This window comes from Heloderma suspectum, chromosome 1, assembly GCF_057233095.1.
Source record: "Heloderma suspectum isolate Gila_16-S chromosome 1, 16-S_ref, whole genome shotgun sequence".
Taxonomy (NCBI): domain Eukaryota; kingdom Metazoa; phylum Chordata; class Lepidosauria; order Squamata; family Helodermatidae; genus Heloderma; species Heloderma suspectum.
In genome coordinates, this window is record NC_139458.1 from 298,061,345 (window position 1) to 298,084,258 (window position 22,914).

At 43.9% G+C, this 22,914-nt stretch overlaps 1 protein-coding gene across 1 annotated transcript in view; it reads left to right on the forward strand.

Annotated features, from left to right (window-relative positions):
* The window catches only part of KCNQ5 (potassium voltage-gated channel subfamily Q member 5), a 485,338-nt gene that overhangs the window by 358,517 nt on the left and 103,907 nt on the right, over window positions 1-22,914 (forward strand). The window contains exon 2 of the mRNA XM_084826920.1: window positions 7,229-7,319. Within this exon, the coding sequence (XP_084683046.1) occupies window positions 7,229-7,319 (91 nt within the window). The remainder of the gene's footprint in view (window positions 1-7,228; window positions 7,320-22,914) is intronic.

The window sequence follows — 22,914 nt, forward strand, 5'->3', positions numbered from 1 at the left end:
CATTACTTATGAGCCACCAACGATGGGGTGTGTGTGTGTATGCCACTGGCTGTACTTCCTGAATGGTTAATGCCCCACTTTTGTCAAACCCCTTGAATTACAGCTTAAAGTCCTGACTTCGCTCCCATCTGGTTGTGTTTCCGTTCACCTTCAATGTGGTGGTGTACAGAGGCCAACTGCCGAAACAGTTGTCCTTGTTTCAATATTTCTGGCCCTGACTGTATTTAAGACATTTTGCAGCAGCATGTTGCATTTCTATATACTTCTTTTTTTCATTTCTTTTGGCATTGTGCACTCTGTCTCCTGAACTACTTGGCTACAGATGGAGGGAGCAATCCTATGGCCGCTAGATAGCAGCTAGACGGCCATAGGATATGTTGTTTTCCAGGAACCAACCTCAGAACCCGTGCTCCAAGGTCGGTTCCCGGAGAACTGACCTTCCCCCACTTCCTCGCTGCCTTGGAGGCAGCGCGGAACAGCCCCATGCTATGAGCTTGCAAGAGGAGTGTGGAGCGGCCAAAAAGGGGCATGTCTGGGGGCGTTCCGGGTTGGGCGGGCCGAAAATGCAGGGAAGGAGAAGCGCGGAGGGAACAATCCCCTCCATGCTTGTCCTGCTCTGCTTTGGATAGGCGATCACCTCCGAGTTCGGAGCAATCCTGGATAGGATTCGCCGTTAATCTCTCAATTTGGATTGAAAACTGTCTTCAGACTAGGGATGTCCGAGAATTCTGCCACGGACTCCATTGAGGCTGGATTCTTTTGAATTCAGCCTCCGGAGTCCGTGGCGGAACTGGTCCACCTACCTCTGTCTACCACTGGACCCACACGGAGCTGGATCTTCCTCGCTGGCCAGTTCTATACAGCAAGTGATACGGCCGCCATTGCTGTGCCGTATCACTGAGCACTCACTGCAGGAAGGGATCCAGATGCAAATGGCGTCCGCTACACCACTTGCGGCCATAAAGGTATTAGATTAAACTAAATGCAGCCATAAATGGCGTCCACCACGGCATTTGCATCCCTGTTTTTTCACACGATAGGCTACACATTTATATTTACATAGATATTTGCATAGCCTATTGCGTGAAAAAACAGGGACGCAAATGGCGTAGCAGATGCCATTTGCACCCAGATCCCTTCCTGCAGTGAGTGCTCAGTGATACGGCATGGCAATGGTGGCCATATCGCTTGCTGTACATGGAGCTTTTATCCTGCAATTGAGATTGCTCCTTCACGGAAGTTTGTGGGCTCTTCACATGACACTATGACCCTCCTGCACTAAATGCCCTTTTGTTCTGTTTTTAAATAGATCGCAGATAATGAGCTATCAGATTACCCAGTTGTGTTCCACAGACCACTTCAGTTTCCTCTGTGGAAAGACTTAAAGTGGCAAGAAGAGGAGCGAGATCAATGAAAGATAATGGAACACTCAGATAAGGGGGGGGGAAAGCACATGTAAAGGGGGTTAGTGGTGATCCTGCATTTAAAACGGAAGTAGAAAGCCCCCTTTTAAATGCAGAATTTTAGGCTGGTGTAGAAATGGCCTTAGAGACAAACACATTTACTATGACATAGGCTTTTGTGGACTAGAATTCACTTTCTCAGATACATGAATTATTAGCCTAAGCTGGTGAGTGTAAAGAGTAAAAAAAAAAAATGTAGAGAGAGAAATAAAATGCAAAAGAAACAGATTGTGACAATGATGTTAAAGCTTATATTTATGTAAAATAAAAAGCAGTGTTGATAACTGAAACATCCTGGTATTGGTAAGTTAATTGCCACCTTATGGTGCAGTCCTATGCATGTTTTGACAGAAAAAGCCCTACAATTCCCAGCATTCTCCAGCCAGCTGCATGGGTGGCTGGGACAAACTGGCTGTTAGACTTTTTTCTGTCTAAACATGCATAGGATTGCACCGTTAGTGGGATTAAAGCTTATTTTCTCAATTCAGGCTACAGGTGATAGTATTGAATTTCTTGATGTTGTAATTTACTGGTTGCATGCTGGAGTTTCTCTTTGAAGTTTCTTTGTTCATGAATTGCTACTTTAAGATCAATAACAGAGTGTCCTGGAAGCAGAGATATTCTCCCAATGGTTTCTGAATATTTTCCTTTCTGGTGTCAGATTTGTTTTCATTTATTCTTTTGTGTAGAGACTTACCTGTTTGTTCTATGTAAATGCAGGAGGGCATTGCTGACAGATAATAAGCACATGCCACACTGGAAAATAAGTAGGTGAATGAATCCTTGATGTTGTGGCTGACATTATTAAGATTCAACAAAAACACACAAGGTGCAAGGAACCTTACAGAACTGCAGTTAATTGATATATATTGAATAAAAAGGAGTTTGTAATAACTTAAAGACAGGTTTATGAATAAATAAATAAGAAACAATCATTTGTATACACCAAATTACAGAGGACGTCAGTAGTTTCAGTGTACATACATCATATCAAACTTATCAGTTCACAGAACCCTGATGTATTACCATTTCTCAATATGACATAATGCCATCAAAGCATTAATTTACTCTCAGTTCATTGGCCCTTGCAGGTTTGAATGAAAGAATTGACTTGTCAGCATACTTGTAAGCAATTTGAACTGTGAACTTACAATTTGAACTGTAAGCAATTTGAACTGTGAACTGTGGTTTTGTATATATAAGACTGATTCTTCTTCCTGATTTACGGTTGCTTTGACAGCATTATCTCTTTTCTGGTGCGGCTTTTGGAGCACAAGTATGTTCTGGAGAAAGAGTGTGTTGGAGAAAAGCGGGTGAAAATGATTTGTAGCTTATGGCAATTGTGTGCTAGCTAATTTTGGGGAATATGTAATTTGGGTCCTGCTATTACAGAGGAAGTATTGGATACTGCCTTTGTTTGGGGCTTTTAAGAAGCCCTATAAAAAAAAATAGGCAATTGCAAGGGGGTTAGCTTCTTCCAAAACAGAGCTGGTAATGGAAAAGTTAAGCACATGCTGAAATTGCCTTATTGGAGTGAATGGGTCTTAAGAGCTTTACATTATGTCTGGGATCCAAAGAGTCATACCCCAGGGCCTACCCAGTAGAGTCTTGTCCTTTCCCCCCTTGAACAGCAACCCCAGCCCATGTGATAGCAAATACTACTTTTGAGACTGATGTCAGTTTCAGAGAAGGTTGCCATAATAGGTTGTGTAAGGGTGCTGCTGTTTGAAAAATAAAAGAAGTCCAAAGCTTCCTTAGGTGTACTGAAGTAGGTGTGCAGTTCCTTTGGATAAAGGCCAAAATTGATAAGCTAGAAAACAAAGTACATGAAATCATATGACAGAGGCTAACCAAATGAAAGCAAAGTAGGCATGAATGTTGAGTTAAAGCAATATGAATATCTCTAATTTTGGAGTGACCTAATGTTGTTCAGAGTTTTTCCCCTCCCCAATAAAGCTTCGGTAATAAGAGGAAAGGCAGTTGCCACAATCTTGTTTTCAGATTTAAAAAGCCTAAATTTAATCTGTTCTTCAGATGCTTAAAGAGACCTACTTTAAATCTTTTTAATGTGGATGTTCCTTGCTTTCATGAGGTCTCAGCCCCTAAGGCCATGCTGTTTTAACATGGAAACAACTAAAGAGTAATTTGATTCAGATTAATGTTTACAGTATAAATTTACAAGCCACCTTCTGTGGAGGAATACTTATGCTCTATACAGTTTTGTCAAAACATTTAAAACAAATTATAATAGCCTTTGTCATATCTCATTTTACTTGCATAAACAACTGACAATGAAACTATAAATGATGGAAAATTTAATCCTCATGGCTTGCATTATCAAACCTATTCTTTTCCACAATGTCAGCAGATAATTGTTTTTGAAAACATTTATTTTTAAAAGGAAGATGTCATAGTAGGACCCTAAATTTAAGCTAGTTGATGTTTTAAACTTTTAGGTATTTGAGGTAATGAAGAAACCATGTTAATGGTTAAGGTCTTTCCATTAACCAAAGGAATTGACTAGGCCACTGGTTTTCATATGTTTGGGAACCTTGGGATTCCTTGGAAACTTGTCAGATGTTCCTCAGTGAGAAGGACTATAAAAACCTTCTCTAATGTGTAACTACAGGAGAGCGGAGGGTGGTTGTTGTAGGTCACATTTTCTGTTCAAGCAGGACAACAGAAAGATCCAATAGGCCTGGTCCCAGATGTGGGCCCCAGAAGAAGGCATAGCATCTTCTGCAGCATCCTGGGGTCTTGTGGAAAGGGTTCTCTAAAAAGGTAGAAAGAATGAAATACCACTGAACTAGATCAATGTTAAGAGATGCAAAAGTGTCAGCTGGCGCTATGAGGATTTTGCTATACTGCCTGATAGAATTTAAGGAAGTAACTTGGCTTATAGAGAGTTAGCCTAAGTCTTTAAAAATGTCCTTACATATAAGCCAGTTGTGAATTTAATAACTTGGAGTATATTTGTTTCTGAGCTGCTATCTTTGGTCAGTATCTATTACTGCTACTGTACTCCTGCTTGATCTATTGTACAAGCAGGACCCACTACTCACACAATAGAAAGCAGCAGTTCAAAAAAGCAACCCGGTAAACAAGCGGAAACACTTGTTTCTGAATCAGTTTTCTTCTGTAAGCTTTGCTGACCCGCCCCGTTTTCGAAACATGTGTTTCTGCTTGTTTCTGGCTGCTCCTAGAACTACTGGGCTTCCTGTTGCGCTAACGGTGGGTCCTGCTATTACAGAGGAAGGATTGGATACTGCCTTTGTTTGGGGCTTTTAAGAAGCCCTATCAAAAAATAGGCAATTGCAAGGGGGTTAGCGTCTTCCAAAATAGAGCTGGTAATGGAAAAGTTAAGCACATGCTGAAATTGCCTTATTGGAGTGAATGGGTCTTAAGAGCTTTACATTGGCTGGATTGTGCCTACAAATTCTGTGTGTGTGCATGTTTCAAAAGTTGCAGAAATAAGTTTGAAATTGTGATGGCAAAAATGCTAAAGGCTCAGAAACAAGGAGGAAAAAAAGAGGAGCATATTATTCTTTTTTCTGTGCAATGACACATGTAACAGTATTAGCTGCGTTCACATATCATACTAAACTTACTTGGGAAGGAGGCGTTCAGAAGCTTTTGCTCTGAGTTTGGATTAACCATGGTTAGCTGTGCCATTTGGCACAATGAACTATGGTTAATATTAACTATAGGTAATTTACAAAAAGCCAACTTAAAAACCAAAGCTTCTCAAGCTGCCTTGTTGGAAATTACCCACAGTTAGTGTTAACCACTGTTTCTGGTTCAGATTACATGGGCAGCTGCTGGCAACTAAAAGTGGAAGCAAAAGCTTCTGAAGTCCTTTCAGCTGTGCAGAAGGAAGGCACGGGAGGAACAAGCAAGCCCAAGGCTCACTGCAAATAACGCACCTTAGGCTGAACCACTGCTTAACACAATGGGCCTGTTTGTAGGTCACGACAGATAACAAGCTACTGTGGCATATTAACCACCCTCATGTTGTGCAAACTGGCTCAGTGTCTATCTTCACTCAAAGACATACTTTTGACCTGCTTTTGAATCCCCTCCTTTGTTAAATTTGCAGGTGATAATTGGATAATTAGAGACCTGTTGGATATCTTTGTATATCTTCAACTTTAAGTAGAAATGAAACCAGTATTTTGGTTCTAGAAACTTACATTCAGGCAATTGGAACTTTCTATATACTAGGCTTCACAACTCATTGGCATATTGTGTGATTCCCCACAGTGCCAGTGGCACATTGCTCTGTAAACAAGACTTCAACCCAATACTCACTGGATCTGTTTTAAGCTATTTTGTCAATCAAGCCTCTTACCTCTTCATTTTTGGCACAATAAATTGCCTCTGTCTTGTGCTTTTGTATTGCCCAGCAGAGAGCTGTTTCAGAAGCCCTCTGTTATTGGCTCAGTTTATTTTGCAACAGTAATTATGTGCTGAATACAAATAATTAATTGAAAAACATTTAAAACAGTTTAGGCATTTCAAAACAGCACTTAGCCAAATGCATTTGAAACGGCAGGAGTAAAAAGTAATGCTTATGGTGAATGTTAGCATTATTTTATGTATATTAAAAAGGGAGGAGTTAATCAGCTAAGATGTATAACAGGAAAGTCCAAAGACAATTCAGTGTTTATGAAAAAAATATTCATAGTCCCAGGAATAGTTATTTAGAACACTGGTTTGGTGAACTATGTGTAGCGTACAATCTTTGTAGTTATGATTTTACATGGATGGCATAACATTGACGGGATAAGGTCATTATGGCAACTATGCTTTAAGCATTAAATGCTTTGTATTTTAAAAACATAACACTTTGCTGTTTGGTAGCTGAAGCCTTTGGTAATTCCCTATTTTTCAAATCAACTTTTGAATTGATATATACTATCCTCTAGTTCTTTTGCTCCCACATACTTAAACATACTTCACTGTATAATTCTTGACAACTTTTGATTCTCAAAGTCATCATATATGTTTTCAAGACCCATTTTTCCCCATTGGCTTACGTTGTTTGTTCTGATTCTCCAAAGTAGCTAATATCATCCTCACATGCCAGGAACCAATAAGTTCTTGATCTTCTTTGAATGCCTTAATACTTTTTCATTACAGGTTGATCCTAAACTAGTTCTTCATAATTCTCTTCATTCTCACTTTCTTTTTTTTTAAAAAAAATCCTTAAGTGTTATTACTTTCCCAAAGTCTTTTCCTTCAGTTCTTATGTTTAACTAGTCTTGGACTTCTTTGTACCACCTTCTTCATCTACTTTTCAAATCCAACAACCTTTTTGTCAGTGTTCTGATTTTGTTTCCTTATTTGTTTTCTCAAAGTACATGCCACTCAGGTACAAGGAGTTATCATTTCCATATCTTGTTTGAGTAGCTTTTATGAAAGAACTATTTAGACAATTTAAAATATATAAAACCATCTTGTAATATAACTAGCTATGCACATATTAATGCTTGCTGAATATAAAATGTGTAAGTCATTTGCCATTGAATAAATAGCAATAATCTATTGATTTTTATTGAACTGTAGATTTGTAAAGATGCTATCAACATTGTTTTCCCTCTGCAATCATACTTTTGAGTGAATAGAACTTATTTAAAAAATGGCATTCAAATCATGCTATACTAGAGACACAAACATTTGAGATAAGTTGGAGTTTCGTATATTTAAAGTTCTACTTTTTTCCCCAGCGTCCTCACTATTCTTTTTTATAATCTTTTGTTTTTCAGTTTTCTCCTTGTGTTTGGTTGCTTGATTTTGTCAGTATTTTCTACCATTCCTGAGCATATCTGGCTTGCCACCAGTTGCCTCTTCATTCTGGTAAGTGAAGCTTATAAACACAAAATAATTCAGAGATTAAGTGTATTGTGTACTATATACATTCCCAAACAGAGTAAATTATGATGTATTTTTAATGAGGAAGTGGGAAAACAACCGACACCACAATCCTTTGCATGTCTGTTAGGAAATAAGTTCCACTATGTTCAGTGGGGCTTTCTCCCTAGTAAGTATGTTTAGGACTGTAGACATATTTTCATTTCATATTTATTCATGCAATGTATATAATGGGGCAGATTCAGGTGTGTACAGTTTGTGCAACTGTGCAGTCCCCCTGCTAGGAGAGGCAATTGCCTATGAGAACCTCCTTCCCCCTGCTATCCCAAAGAAAAAACAATATTTGGAATTTATTTGGGTTGATCATATTTCAAGAGAGATTAGAATGCTGTCTGTTTAAACATTCTGAAGAAGGGCAGCAATCCACAGGGACAAATTTACACATGATTGCAGTGTATTGATAGGATAAAGTAAATCTCTAGAAGCTCTGTCATGGACCAAAGTACTCTTGCCCATATTGGAATGTGGTCACCATAGTCCTGTTCCTCGAAGTCCAGGAGGTATATTGCTGCCTAAAATGTCCTAATGCTGACTCTAGTGTCATTATCCTGCTTATAAAGATTGTGTGAATCTGTTGTACCTGGATTAATAAAATGTATGTTGGGACCAAGTGGATGAAAGCTCAACATCACAAGGTAAATACTTTATTATACTATTTAGCATAACTATTTATAGTGATGTGCACAATTACAGTATTATGAAGAGATACAGTATTATGAATAACATTCTTTCAGTTCTGCTGCTTCATCTTATGCTGCTCTTTTCTCTGCCAACATGGGAGTTAGAAGACGACTTCCCTGAGAACCCCTTTTCATCCCCACGTTGGAGCTGAGGATAGGAGGAAAAGGGCATGTCATTCTTCTGTCACTGCTGCAACAAGCAGCTACCTGTTGGCATGGCTCAATCTATCTGCTCCTCTCCCAACCAAACAGGAAGCGACTGCAAGGGAAGGGTGGGTGTTTGGTTCAGGTGGACCAGAGGGGAAACTGCTTCCCTCTTGTCCATCAGTAAGTTATATAAAGGAGGAAACTTCTGAGACCTCTTCGTTGTGTTTCTGGCCTCAGCCTGCCTGAAAAAAGAGCTGTAAGGCTGGAAACCAAAGTAAAAAAAGAAACAGCTGCACCAATTTAATTCTTCCCTTCTTTAGAAGAAACAAGGGAGAGGGAATCCTCCAAAAGAATTTCCCAGAGTTTTTTCCTTGATAAAGACCAAGTGTCGAAACGCATTGGGAATTAAAGTGATGCAGCTGTTTCTTTTCTCAGCCTGCCTGACCCTACCCACTCTTTGCTATTTTGGGTGACCATAATGCCTCAAGCTAGTGTTGTACTTGCTATGGATATAGAGTTAGCCATGGGTTATTCAGGGATGGAAAGGAATTTTACCAGGATCATAATTGGCCATAATTATCAGGAGGTTTTGCCATCTTCATAGCAATTGTTACTTGTTATTTATAATTACTTTGTTACCCCTGTGGGACTGTTCGTTAAGTATTGTCACAAGTTTACATAATCTACAAAGGGCACTATGGCATCAGGCAGGATCCATAGTAGAAAGGGTGGGGATGAGTCCTCCACTCCATTACCTAGACAGAGGTTTCCCTAGGGCAGGGGTGCAGAACTTTAGATCCACAGGCCAAATCTGGTTTGCCTGGAATTCTCCAGCTTGCTTGCTTTCTATACAGCCCAATAGCCAAAATTCTTGGCAGTTCACAAAAATTAAAACCACAAAGTTCAGCATAAAACAGTATAAAATATGAAAGGTTAAAACCACAATATATCAGTACAACCAGAATAAAACCTAGCAGCAATGCAGAGATTTAAAATACAGATTTAAAACACCAAAGCTAAAAGACTAGGAAGCTAATACGGGGAGAATAAAAAGGTCTTCACCTGGCGCCAGAAGGAGTACAACATAGATGCCAGGCAAACCTCTGTAGGAGCTCATTCCGCAGCCAGGGTGCCACAGCAGAAAAGGCCCTCCTCCTTTGGCCACACCTCCTTCCTCTTCCCCACTCCCTTTCTCTCCGCCAATCATTTGGTGGCTTCCTGGCTTTTGCACACTATTCCCCCCTATTCCAGAAGGCTGAAAGGCCTCACCTCCGGCTTAGTTACTGGCAGTAAGAATTTTAAGCGAAAATATGCTGCTCTTTTCCCCCTGTCCCTTTTGCCCCAGCCCTTGCCTTGACCCCACCTACCACTGGAACGCTGCCCACAAGAGCATCTCTGAAACTGAATCCTGTTGTCAGGCTGAAAGAGGTTCAATATCCCTGCCTTAAGGGGGCTCAAGGGCTCACGTATGAGCCAGCCTACCACAAGGGCTGGCACCACTGCCCTGCCCCCAGATGGTGGGGCAAGGATCACTGGAACAGCATAAGCTGTTGACAGCCATGTCCGCCTTTCAGATTCTCAAAAAGGTGCCAACTGGCAGGCTAGGCAAAGCATCTGTTCGGCTAATGTGGAAAAAGAATGTTCAATTAGATAGGCCTTTGGTCTGATCCAGCATGGCTTTTATGTTCTTAAGCATTTCTGATAGCACTTTGGTTGTCAGAAACTGAATCCTTGTTTAGAATACCATGCCTTGCCGCTATGAACCTGTATCCAATAAAACCTATGGCCTTTGTTCACCCAAACCATGTATCTGGCACAGAGCGGCCACTTGTGAATCACCAAAAAAAGAGGACAGCTATTTGCATAAAATTCAGCTATGCTAATTTATATGTATCGATGCAAATTTAGAAACTGTTATTATAATTTCAATAGAAATACAGAACATCTTGCCATAGTGTGGAAGACAGTGACCAGATGACCTGTGTGTTTTGCCCAGTCTGCTGTCCAGGTGATGTTGATGGGCAACTTTAGGGCCTGGCTCTTCCTTCTGAAGGTTCTTTATCTTTGAACCAGACAGCCCTTCAAACAGAGGATGCCTTCAAAATAGAACACAGTTCTCTGGCAGCCTTTCAAATAGAGGACTGTCCTCTGTAAAACAGGATGCATAGGCAGCTGACGATCTTTCACGTCTGCCATGGCTACTTTCAGCTGCAGGTACAATCCGAATGAAGAACCAGATAACAGGTTCTTCAGAAGAGGCAATGTAGCAGGAGGTTATATGTTGTTTATTTGCAACTCTGCTTGCTGGAGCACAGAGGAGGAAAATATGAGAGAAATAGGGGCTTAATTCCCACAATGCAGAGATTCCCAGCAAGATCAGAGTTATAAGACCATGCTCTCTTTTTCTCCCCAAAGGTTGTTTCTTGAAATGCAGATATACCATACGCAAACATGTCCTGGTGTTAGCTCTATCTGCTGCCATTTTTGTTGTTTGCTTTGTTTTATTTTGGGAGTTTTAAGGTGTACTCTGCTTTACATTGAGACTCTCGCTGTATCTCCTCTGGAAGTCCCATAATGCTTCCTCCATACAGCAGAGGTGTTAGTTTGGAAATAATGTAATAAAATGCTTTCTCATAAAAGTGTTTTGCTTCCTTATAAAAGTGTTTTGTGATGACAGAAGGACATGTGGCACGATTTTCATTTGGAGGCAAAATGGATAACGATGAAATTAAGAGACAAAATTCCTGAGAGTATCCTTGGTAATCTTTTGTAGGAAAAATTACAGAGATGTTACAGATTAGCAGATGTATTGTGGCATAAACACCCATGCTTATACAGAGTATGACCACCTTCATACCAGAAGCCTGAATACCAGAAAATAAATAAAAAGGCATTGCAATTGGTGGAGGGGTCAACAAGCATAATGAGAATGTGAGAAAGAGAGGTCACCATGTAAAGAATGAGTACTTCTAGATTCTGTAGAATCCAGGACATTTATTGTGCTTTTTATTTTCAAGGATAACTGTTTAAAAGTTCATAATTCTGTATTCACCGCATCCTTTTGTATCTTGTACTGAGCTCTCCCTTTGAAAAATATTGCTAACTGCCAATTAGAAAATAGTGATTAATATACATGTTCTGCTAATAAGGTTATAGCAAATACTTTAATTAAAAGACATCTATATAATATCTAATTGCTAAGGTTATATATGATTGCATAAACTTTAATTTCTATTTAATTTGATTTCCTGTGTTTTTCTAGTGGATATTTAAGGATATTTTAACACTTTTGTCTAACATTAGAGATTGGAGATTAATTTCATCTAATAACAGAACATCTAATTAATTTAATCTATACACAGAAAGTGCCTGGGGCAAAAATGTCCCCCCAAACCCCAAATGAATCCTTGAGTTTGGGATATTTTTGTCCCAACCAAGGTAACATGTTGGGGTAAAAAAAATGTAATGCAATCCAGGGAAGCATATTTAAATACAGAGTTTTCTTTTCTGAAAATCAAAAAGAACCTGGGACAAAAAAATACCCCAAGAAATCTATTCATGTTTGCCACTGGGATGCCTTTTTGTTCCAGCCAGTGGAAAGTATTTGCCATGTTTCTAGAGTCTGGGCCTAGCAGTTGCAAGTTCAAGAGTCCAAGAGTTCCAAGATGGTCAGCACAAACAAGGATCAGGCAAAGTCTCAACAGGCCAGGTCAAAGCAAACAGGTCCCAAGGCACCACAAAGAGCAGGCAGAAGGAGGGTCAGAGTCCAGTACAAGTAACAGGCAACAAGGTCCCAAGGCAACACAGCAGACAAGGAGCAGGCAGAAGGATAATCAGAGTTCAGTCCAGAAGTACTCACACCAGGTATCAGTCAAGGCAGTAGCCCAAAGGCAGGAGAATGTGGCTTCAGGAAAGTCTGATCAATGTTGTTTCCAGCTACTCTCTCAACTTTACACTGTTGTTTTTATGGAGAAGCTGTCAGATTCACAGCTCAGCCTCAGCTGTGAGCTGTTAGTGACTGAAGCTGAAAAGGTCCTCTTTGTGAGCAAGCCCTCTATGTACAAGTAGACCTTTTCACACAAGGAGGCCTCTTAGTCTAGCAGTCCTTCTGAATTCCTCTTTTTTTCAGGTAGCATCTCTCCTGAGGGCTTGGGGGTTCCTCTGCCTCCACCTCTGAGGCAGATCCTTTGTCCTCCACAGTTGATGCCCTCATGGAAGTCACCCCGGAGGGCCTGGGCTCTTCCTGGTTTACTGGCAGATTCTGGACCTTGCTGGTGGCAGGTGGTTCCTGGTCCTCCAGCTCTTCCTCCTCTGAGGACTCTTCCAGCAGGGGCAAGATAGTATTGAAGTAAAAATAAAATAAAATCCCACAATACAAGTAAGCAGAACTAAATGTACTTCTTCTGTAATCACACATATGGCTTTGTTTTGGGGATATTTTACTGTTCCAAGACATATCTGTGACTTAGAGTAGTAAAATACCCAACAAACCATTTATGTAAGTTTCTTTGATTTTGTTCCATGAAAGTAGACCATAACCACTAACTGCGAATTCCAACGTTAGTGTCTGAAATGTCAGCTTTGACAAGATACTAGTGGAAGGGATTTCTACAACAGGGGAGCAGCTACCAAAGATACCTCACTGTGTGGCCTGGTCTTTCAAATTTATTGCATGGATGCGAGTAAAGGGGCATTCTTAAATTATCTCGCATATCGGTTGTTCTCAACAGTTCCAAGCCCAGGACCCAATTTTAATGCTACCCACAAAATTTAGGGTGCAATCCTATGCAGACAGGCCACCTCCGAACGCGGAGGCAACCACCTATCCAGTGCAGGGCAGGAGAAGCACAGAGGGGATCATTCCCTCCGCGCTTCTCCTGCCCTGCATTTGCGGCTAGACAGTCGATTTCGGCTGTCTAGCCACGGGAGGGCGGAGCAGGGGAGGAGGCTGCCAGACAACACATAGGATTTCCACCCTCCCTGCCCCAGAACGCTCCCCGGAATGCCCCATTTTGGCCGCTCCGTGCTCCTCTTGCAAGCACACAGCATGGGGCTGTTCCACGCTGCCTGTGAGGCAGTGCAGAAGGAGGGGAAGGTCAGTTCCTGGAAAACCAGATATCCTATGGCCATCTAGCCGCTGACTAGCAGTCATAAGATTGCTCCCTCCATCATCATCATCCTTAAATATGTACTCCCTTTCTGTTTCATTCTTCTTTTCTGTATTTTTACTTTTCTCCCAAGCAGTGGTGCAACTTAGTGCTACTTTCCTGCCTGTGCATTCTGGACATGACAGAAGCTATGCATGACTAGAGAGGTCTTTCAACATCCTCTGCAACAGCATGTGAAGTGCTGGGGCACACCTCACAAGCGGCTCATTGCAGCCAGGACTGGAATCAATAGACAGATCTGAGAGACGCATCCCAGCATCTCCTGTGACAGTGCAGGTTATATTGGCCGAAGTGTCTGCATGCTGCAGAACTGCAGCAGATACTTCTTTTGGAAAAATATAAAATGTGTGTTGACGCAGTTTAAGTGGGGTTATAACCCACCAGTTGGGTTTAATGATTTAATAAACTAGTAAATCATTTAAATTCATATGCTTTGTAAAAGTCTGCTTTTGTGTAAGGATCTCTTTTGTTGGATGGGGGCATCAGTGTTTTAATTTCTATGTTCTGGTAATTATAATATTTAGCTTCATACTTTTAAGTGATGTTGTCAAGTGCACTAACATTTATTCATGTTTTTTCACCAACAGCTCTAGCAGTGATTATGTTAATCCACAACCATTTTAAATTTTCATTTGGCAATTTATTGTAATCTGTATATTGGATAACATTTAAAAATGATCAAATTTTTAATCCCAAAATATCCTCCAAGTAATATGAAAGAAATGAGCTTAAACAGAAACGAAACATCTGACTTTTCCTTACACCATTGCACTAGCCTTTAATCTTTGCTCTGCACATAGATTATAGAACAATGTTCTTCATGCGGATGTATGACAGGTAGACAGTAAAATAAAATCTACCCCAACATTAAATTCAAATGATAAAAAATTGCTGGTTTAAAAGACCAGAGTTAAAACTATTTCACGTTGGCTGAAGCTCCACAGAGCCAGGAAATTGGAAGCTTAGGCCTATGCCTTAACAGTAGGGATGGCGGAGAATTTCTCCCCGAAACTTCGGGGGGCCGAGCGCCAACGTGTTCGGCCCCCCGAACAAGTTTCGGGGAGAAATCCTCCGCCCCCCGCACCCCCCCGGGACGGGACTTACCTTCGCCGAATGTCCCTCCCGGTGGCTGGTACGGCCGGCGGTTCGGCGGGTGTTCGAGCGAGGCGGGAGCGGCAGCCGGTCTTTCGACCGGCTGCCGCCACCGCCATTGCAATGAAAAGGAAAAAAAAAAAAACGCCCCCTGATAGGCTACGTGACGATTCACGTAGCCTATCACGGCTATATTTGCAAAGTCAGCCGTGATAGGCTACGTGAATCGTCACGTAGCCTATCACGGGTGACTTTAAAAAAACCAAAAAAAAGTGTGTACGGATAATGGCGGCCCCCATAGGGAGCCGCCATTCCCGTTCCTTATTTGGTCGCCGTAGTCTACGTAAACATTTACGTAGACTACGGCGACTAAATAAGGAACGCGAATGGCGGCTCCCTATGGGGGCCGCCATTCGTGTACGCGCTTTTTTTTTAAGTCACCCGTGATAGGCTACGTGACGATTCACGTAGGCTATCACGGCTGACTTTGCAGATCTAGCCGTGATAGGCTACGTGAATCGTCACGTAGCCTATCAGGGGGCGTTTTTTTTTTTACTTTCGCGTTCGCGGCCGGGTGAGGCGAGGCGCCTCCTCCCCGGCCTGAATTTCGGCCGGGCGAGGCGGGAAGCCTCCCCCCCAGCCTGAATTTCGGCCAGGCGAGGCGGGAAGCCTCCCCCCCCGGCCTGAACTTCGCGGGGGGACCAGCGAAGCGCCTCCCCCCCACCGCGAACGGCCTTTGACGACAGGTAAGTGACTTTCGTCCACCCCTACTTAACAGACATGTCCCGTGATAAGTGCTGATATTGTGTAATGTCACAAACTGTGCTTGCTTACAACTTACCCTCCATGCACCCACGCTTTTCAAGCCCAAATCCAGATGGGGAGGATGGGATGCCTGGGGCCAGCAGAGATGCCCTATGTCGTCATGGTCCTGTATTGCTTTATGGGGCATCTGAGCATTAAATATACAGACACAAAGTGCAATTGAAGCCTCCAGCTATCACAGCAAAAGCAGAAATTTAAAAAACTTGTGGTATGTTTCAAATAAATTACAGTCCTTTCCTTCTCCCGCAACCCCAACTTGTTTTTGTAAATACTTGGTTGGGACACGAGAGACAGGCTTCTTGGTGGCTGCTCCCAGGCTCCGGAACTCCCTCCTCAGGAAGACTAGTTTGCCTCCCTGTCTGTTGTCTTTCCACTGCCGGGCAAATACTTTTTTTAAATTCAAGCAGGCCTTTGGGATCTCAGCTGGTCTGCTACTGACGGGTTTTTTGTTTTATTTAATTGGCTGGTGCTGCTTATTTCTTTGATTGTTGTGTTTTAATTGTATTTTTAATTTACTTGTTTTTATGCTACGTTTTAACAAATATTTTCTTTTAATTTGGTTTTTATTTAATTCGGCTGCTTTGAGTACCATAATGTGGCAGAAAGGCTGGATATAAATTAAATAAATAAATATCCATCCTGCTTCATCCCACACTGGAGGGCCCTTGATCTCCTGAGAGGCTTTTCAGGGAGCGGGGACGTGGTTGTAGGGTAGAGGAAGTGTCAGGGTGGACGCTGAGCCCATAGAATCCCAGAGTAGTTCTGATTCTGAGGAAGAGCAGCTGCTCCTGGGAGAGGAGCGCGCTCATCCCTCCCAGGGCCAACAGCTGGCAGAGATTCCTCCCACTGGCATTCCTGGCATAGATAGCAGTCCCGGGGGTGAGAGAGCGCTGGTAGAAGACTTGCTGGATGCGCGACGCCAACACAGGGAGCGGCGCCAAATGGAGGGCGTGGAAAGGAGGCGTAGTGCCCGGTTGGCACGCAAACAATGGTTGCGCCCAGAGGATCCAAGGGAAAAGGGGAGGGACTCTCCCTAACCCATAAGTTCAGGGTCTGCCAGTGATTCTCCTTCAAATGGGGACCAACTGTTCCAACTTAGGGCACAGGTACTCTGCTGCTCATAGCTAGTTGCTAACAGTAGAGTTGTTAAGTTGTAAAAGAGGAATAAAGCTTTGAAAAGAATCCCTTTGTCTGTGTCTGGACTTGGCTACTGGATTAGACTGAAAGAGGCCACCAAGAAGCCCTTGACAGGAAGTAACAGGAAACTTTTCTTTCATGAACTTCCTAGACGGAGCAATCCTACATCCTCTAGACAGCGTCCGGGGGACATAGGAGTTTTCAGTTTCTGGACTCCAAGGTTGGAACCAGGGCTCCAACCTCAGAGCCCAGAAACTGTGCTCCCTGCCCCTTCCCCCACCCCCTTGTAGCCAGCACTGTTCTCTCTGCGCCAGCTATGTTGCCGCACTCAGAAATGGAGCACAGAAGCGGGGAAAAGGAGGCAGCCTGGGGGAGGGGAGGAGATCGTGGAAGCTGCGTTACGCAGCTTCCTATGCACCTTGAGGCCTCCCCCCTGCCCCCTGCTCAGAAGCTCCCCAGCTAGACAGGCGAAATCAGTCTAGTCAAAAATGCAGGGTGGCCGAAGGATTGCCTCCGTGTTCCAGCTGCCCTGCATTGGATAGTCAGCCCCCGAGTTCGGAGACTGATGACTGTCTCCATAGGATTGTGCCCTAAGTTAAATAAGCTTAGGCTCCAATTCATTATTATTAACTTTCTTTCCTGACATCAGAAGCAAGAGGATATGCTTTTGTTTAGGGATGGGTGAATCCGTGACGCTCTTTCTCATCAAGGTTCTAGTTTTTCCACAACTAAGCTAAGTCTGACTTGGGTCTGCATTGGATTGTGATTTTTTTTTTTTCCTGCGTGGAAATTTGTATGCATTTCTGTATGCATTTTTCTATCAATCAATCAATCTTTATTTGATTAAAACCAAAGCTAATTGCAAAACAGGAGAGGCGAAGGGGAAATGCCCCCAAACAAATCCACAATAACCGATTAAATGAGATAATGTCCTCCATTTAGAAATACAATTATACGTATTTACCATTCACTGACCTGGCATTCAGCAGCAGCAGTTTCAACCCAGGGGGTCTGTTGACAGGGCCATCCAGGTTATTTGAATTGGGGGACAATTTAGGGACAGTCAGCACCCTATTGTTACACACTCTGCCTTTAGAGTGTGACTGTCTCCCCACTCCGGAGCCACTTCGGCGGAGCACGAGGGCAAGGACCTGTCCCCCTGCTTGAAAGGAGGGAAAGGGACTATTTGCCTCAGTGCGGCCTGCTGGACTGCCTGCATTAAATACGTGTTTTTTAATAAAGGGGGGAGGTGTTGGGAGCCAGGGAACGACCATTACAGTTCTACAGGGCAGAGGGAGATACGGAGGGGGGAGACAGTCACACTCTAAAGGCAGAGTGTGTAACAATAGGGTGCTGACCGTCCCTAAATTGTCCCCCAATTCAAATAACCTGGATGGCCCTGGCAACAGACCCCCTGGGTTGAAACTGCTGTCAGTGAATGGTAAAACAACTGCTGTCCAGGACTTGATCCTGGATGAGCACACTGACCTGGCTTGTATTACAGAGACCTGACTGGATGAAGCTGGGGGAGTTAATCTCTCTCAGCTCTGCCCTCCAGGGTTCTCTGTTCAGCAGCAGGCAAGACCTGGGGGGCAGGGAGATGGAGTGGCAGGGGTCTATCATGATTCGATCCCCCTTACCAGGTGCCCTATCCCGCATTCTGCTGGGTTCGAGTGTGTGTATTTGAAGGTGGGTGCACGGGACAGAATAGGGATTCTGTTGGTGTACCGTCCACCCCGCTGCTCAATAGTCTCCCTTCCTGAGCTAGCCGGGGTAGTCTCGGGGTTGGTGTTGGAGACCATTCGGCTTGCTGTGCTGGGGGATTTCAACATCCATGCTGAGGCTGCCCTGTTGGGAGCAGCTCAGGACTTCATGTCCTCCATGACAACTATGGGTCTGTTCCAGAAGGTATCTGGCCCCACCCATGCTGCTGGGCACACTCTGGACCTCGTTTTCTGTGCTGGATGGGGTGATAGTGATCTGAGAGTGGAGGAACTCTCTATAGTTCCGTTGTCATGGACAGATCACTACCTGGTGGGGTTTAGACTTGCTGGCACTCGGAACCTCCGCAGGGGTTGAGGGCCGATTAAGATGGTCTGCCCCAGGAGGCTGATGAATCTGAATGGTTTCCTGTCAGCTCTTGGGGGTTTTCCTGTCGCCTCGGCAGGCGATTCTGTTGAAGCCCTAGCCGATCTCTGGAATGGAGAAATGACCAGGGCCGTGGACACAATCACTCCTGAGCGTCCTCTCTCACGAAGTGGAGCCGTACCAGCACCTTGGTTTTCTAGGGAGCTGGCAGTGCTGAAACGAGTGAGAAGACGACTAGAGCGACATTGGCAGAAAACTCGGAGTGAATCCAATTGAACACAGGCTAGAGCCTATTTGAAGGCCTACTCTGTCGCAATACGGGCAGCAAAGAAAATATTTTTTTCTGCCACTATTGCGTCTGCAAAGAGCCGTCCAGCTGTTTCGAGTGGTTAGGGGTCTTTTACACGCTAGCCTGCAAGAGGATAATTTAAACCCCTTGACAGCCCGCTGAGAACAATTTGCTCAGCACTTTGCAGACAAAATCGCTTGGATCTGCTCTGACTTGGACACTATAGTTGCTACAGACCCAGTGGATGTAACTTTGGCCCCTGCTTGTCCAGTGTTGTTGGATACTTTTCAATTCGTACAGCCTGAGGATGTGGACAGGATCCTTGGAGAGGTGAGAGCCACCACGTGTGTTCTAGATCCTTGCCCTTCCTGGCTCATAAAAGCAGCCAGAGGTGGACTGGCCAAATGGGTAAGGGGAGTGGTTAATGCCTCCCTTAGGCAAGGCAGAGTTCCAGCCTGCTTGAAGGAAGTGGTGGTGAGACCTTTGTTAAAAAAGCCCTCCCTGACCCCCACTATATTGGATAATTATCGGTCAGTCTCCAATATTCCATTTCTGGGCAAGATATTGGAACGCGTGGTGGCCTCCCAACTCCAGAGATTCCTGGATGAGACAGATTATCTAGATCCATTTCAATCTGGTTTCAGACCTGGTTATGGGACAGAAACAGCTTTGGTCGCCTTGGTGGATGACCTACGCTGGGAACTAGACAGGGGGAGTGTGTCCCTGTTGGTTCTGCTGGACCTCTCAGCGGGTTTCGATACCACTGACCATGGTATCCTTCTGGGCTGCCTCCCTGGGATGGGATTTGGAGACACTGTTTTACAGTGGCTCCATTCCTTTTTGGAGGGGCGGACCCAGAAGGTGGTGCTGGGGGACTCCTGTTCAACTCCCTGGCCATTGGCTTGTGGAGTCCCTCAGGGTTCTGTTTTGTCCCCCATGCTATTTAACATATATATAACACCACTGGGAGAGGTTGTCTGGAGTTTTGGGGTTCAGTGTCACCAGTACGCTGATGACACCCAACTCTACTTTTCCTTTCCATCTAATTCCAAGGAAGCTGTTGGGGTGCTGAACCGGTGTCTGTCGGCAGTAATGGACTGGATGAGGGCAAACAAATTGAAGCTTAATCCAGACAAGACAGAGGTGCTCCTGGTCAGTTGAAAGGTAGATCAGGGAATAGGGATTTAGCTTGTGCTGGATGGGGTTATACTCCCCCTGAAGACACAGGTTCGCGGCTTGGGTGTACTTCTGGATTCAGCCCTGAGCCTGGATGCCCAGGTTTCAGCGGTGGCCAGGAGTACATTTGCACAGTTAAAGCTAGTGTGCCAGCTGTGCCCGTTCCTTGAGATGTCTGACTTGGCCACAGTGGCACATGCCTTAGTTACATCCCGTTTGGATTACTGTGACACACTCTATGTGGGGCTGCCTCAGAAGAGTGTTCGGAAACTTCAGCTGGTTCAAAGAGCTGCGGCCAGACTGCTGACTGGGGCTGGTTACAGGGAGCATACAACTTCCCTGTTAAAACAGCTTCACTGGCTCCCGGTCCGCTTCCGGGCACAATTCAAAGTGCTGGTTATGTCCTATAAAGCCCTATATGGCTTACATCCAGGTTATCTGAAAGACCGTATTCTCCCCTATGAGCCTACTCATGCCATGAGATCTTCAGGGGAAGCCCTTATTGCCATCCCGCCATCATCACAGACACGCCTGGTGGGAATGCGGGAGAGGGCCTTCTTGGTGGCTGCCCCAAGGCTCTGGAACTCCCTTCCCAGGGAGGTGAGAGTGGCCCCCTCCTTGATGTTTTTGTAGGCATGCAAAAACTTTTTTGTTCCAGCAGGCCTTTGGGGATAACTAGTCTGAACTAGGGATGTACAAAATGCACTTACCTTTCTGATCCGGAGCGTCCGCGGTGGGGGGGAGGCGCTCTGTCCCTCCCCCCGGAATCTTCCCTGGCCAGCTCCACTCTGCAGTGACTCCGTGGAGCCGCCAGCCAGGGCCGCCCACAGCCGGACTCCTGTCCACAGCTGGGCTGCGCTGGCCACAAATGGCGGCCACCATAGTAGCCGCCATTTGCGTCCCTGCGGAAGCCGTGATAGGCTACATATATATTTACGTAGCCTATCACAGCAAAAGGCAGGGACGCAAATGGCGGCCACTGCGCCATTTGCATCCCTGCCTTTTGCCGCGATAGGCTATGTAGATACTTATGTAGCCTATCACGGCTTGGCAGGGACGCAAACGGTGGCCGGCGTAGCGGCCGCCATTTGCGGCCGCAGCCCGGCAGCAGCCAGAAGACAAGCCGCCGGAGCCGCTGCCGGAGCCGCCGCCGCCGCCAAGTAGGCTCTGTCCTGGGGGGATTCCACAGGGTGGCAGGGGGGATTGCTCCATTCCGCCACGGACTCTGTGGGGGGGGGCAGATTCTAAAGAATCCAGCGTCACTGGAGTCCGTGGCGGAATTCTCCAACATCCCTAGTCTGGACCTGTGAAAATGTGACGTATGGATATTATTTTTGTTGTGGTGGTTGTCTTTTAATGTTTTAATATTTTTACAATTTTAATATTGATGATTTAATTATATTTTAACTTTTGTACAGTTGTATTTATATTTCTATTAATAGGTTTTAAAGTTAGAAGTTTTAATGTTGTAAGGCCGCCTTGAGTCCCAGTATTGGGAAAAAGGCGGGATATAAATAAAATAATAATAATAATAATACATAATTCTAAATTTTAAAAGCAGCCATTGCAAGTAACTAAAGTTGGTACTTAACATGCTTCTTCTGATCAGCCAAAAGCATACAAATTTGCTCAAACTCTGACATCTCAGGACAAGCAAGAAAACAGGATAAAAGTCTCTCTCTAGGTGGCCTAGAGGTGCCCTGTACAATGGGCAGGACAACAAATAATGATGGATATTCTCCACCTCTCCCTGCCCACAAACCCAGAGACATTGGTCCTGTGGAACTTTAAAGAACCTTCCTTCCAAACAAGCAGTAGGGACAGTTTGAAAGCGCAGCATTTTTCTAAATGTACGCATTATTTCTACATATTTCTTAAATGCGTACAATCTCACTGTGAGTCCTGCAAGACCTGGTCCCTTCTTCTCTAGCTGAATTCACCTGGCCTGGGAGGGCAGGGTCCACAATGACTTCAGCCATAAAGCCTGCTGCTCCTGCTGAAGGTGGTTAGAGGCCATCTATCTATGAGTCTTGCAAGACCTGGTCCCTTTTGCTCTGGCTCATTCTATCTGGCCTGTTAGAGTGGGGCCCTGACTCCAGCTTTGAAGGCTACTGCTCCTGTCTTATTTTTCCTGCTGTTTAGATATTATTTTTATTTATTTATCTATCCTTTGTTTGGCTTTAATTTGAATTATTACTGGATTGTTTAATTTTAGTATATTTTTATTGGTGTGAAGTGCATTTTGTTCCATGTTCAGACTCAGGAGGTGCAATTTGGTATTCTCGTATAAAACTGCAAACCCACCAAATTTCCCACCGATCTCTACTTGTGGTAGGCTGTGTTTGCTACCCACCATTTTTGACATCTGTGAGTTTTGAATTATTTATAAGCTTGAATTTATTTCATGTCAAAACTGTAAATAATTTTAAAAATCCTAAATAGACCGGTTTTCACATTTTGGTTCATATTTTTATATTTTAAAAAATCCCAGTACAGCAAGAAAAGGCCCTTGTACAACTGTGGCAGTGTGTCGGTGTGTGTAATGGGGGGGGGGGGGGACTTGGTAGAGTCTCCTCTTAACCTCTTTTGTTTCCAAGGCACTACTGTGCCAGTATTTTTTTTCACATGCAATTGCCACACCGTGATCAGACATGAATGAATACAACACAATATTCACTATGTATATAACACAATCAAGTGCCACGTACCAATGCATAGTGCTGTGATTGTGAAAGTTATAGGAGGAGTTAGACAGATCACATGTGTTTTATCATTAAAGGTTATATTGCAAGCACATTCCCCATAGTGTTGCAATTGCAGGAGGCCATATTGCCATTTCAGGTTCCTTTATTTAAGAACATTTAGCAAATGCATGCACAGCGGTGCAGGAATGCAGCTTTTATTTACAGCTGGATAGG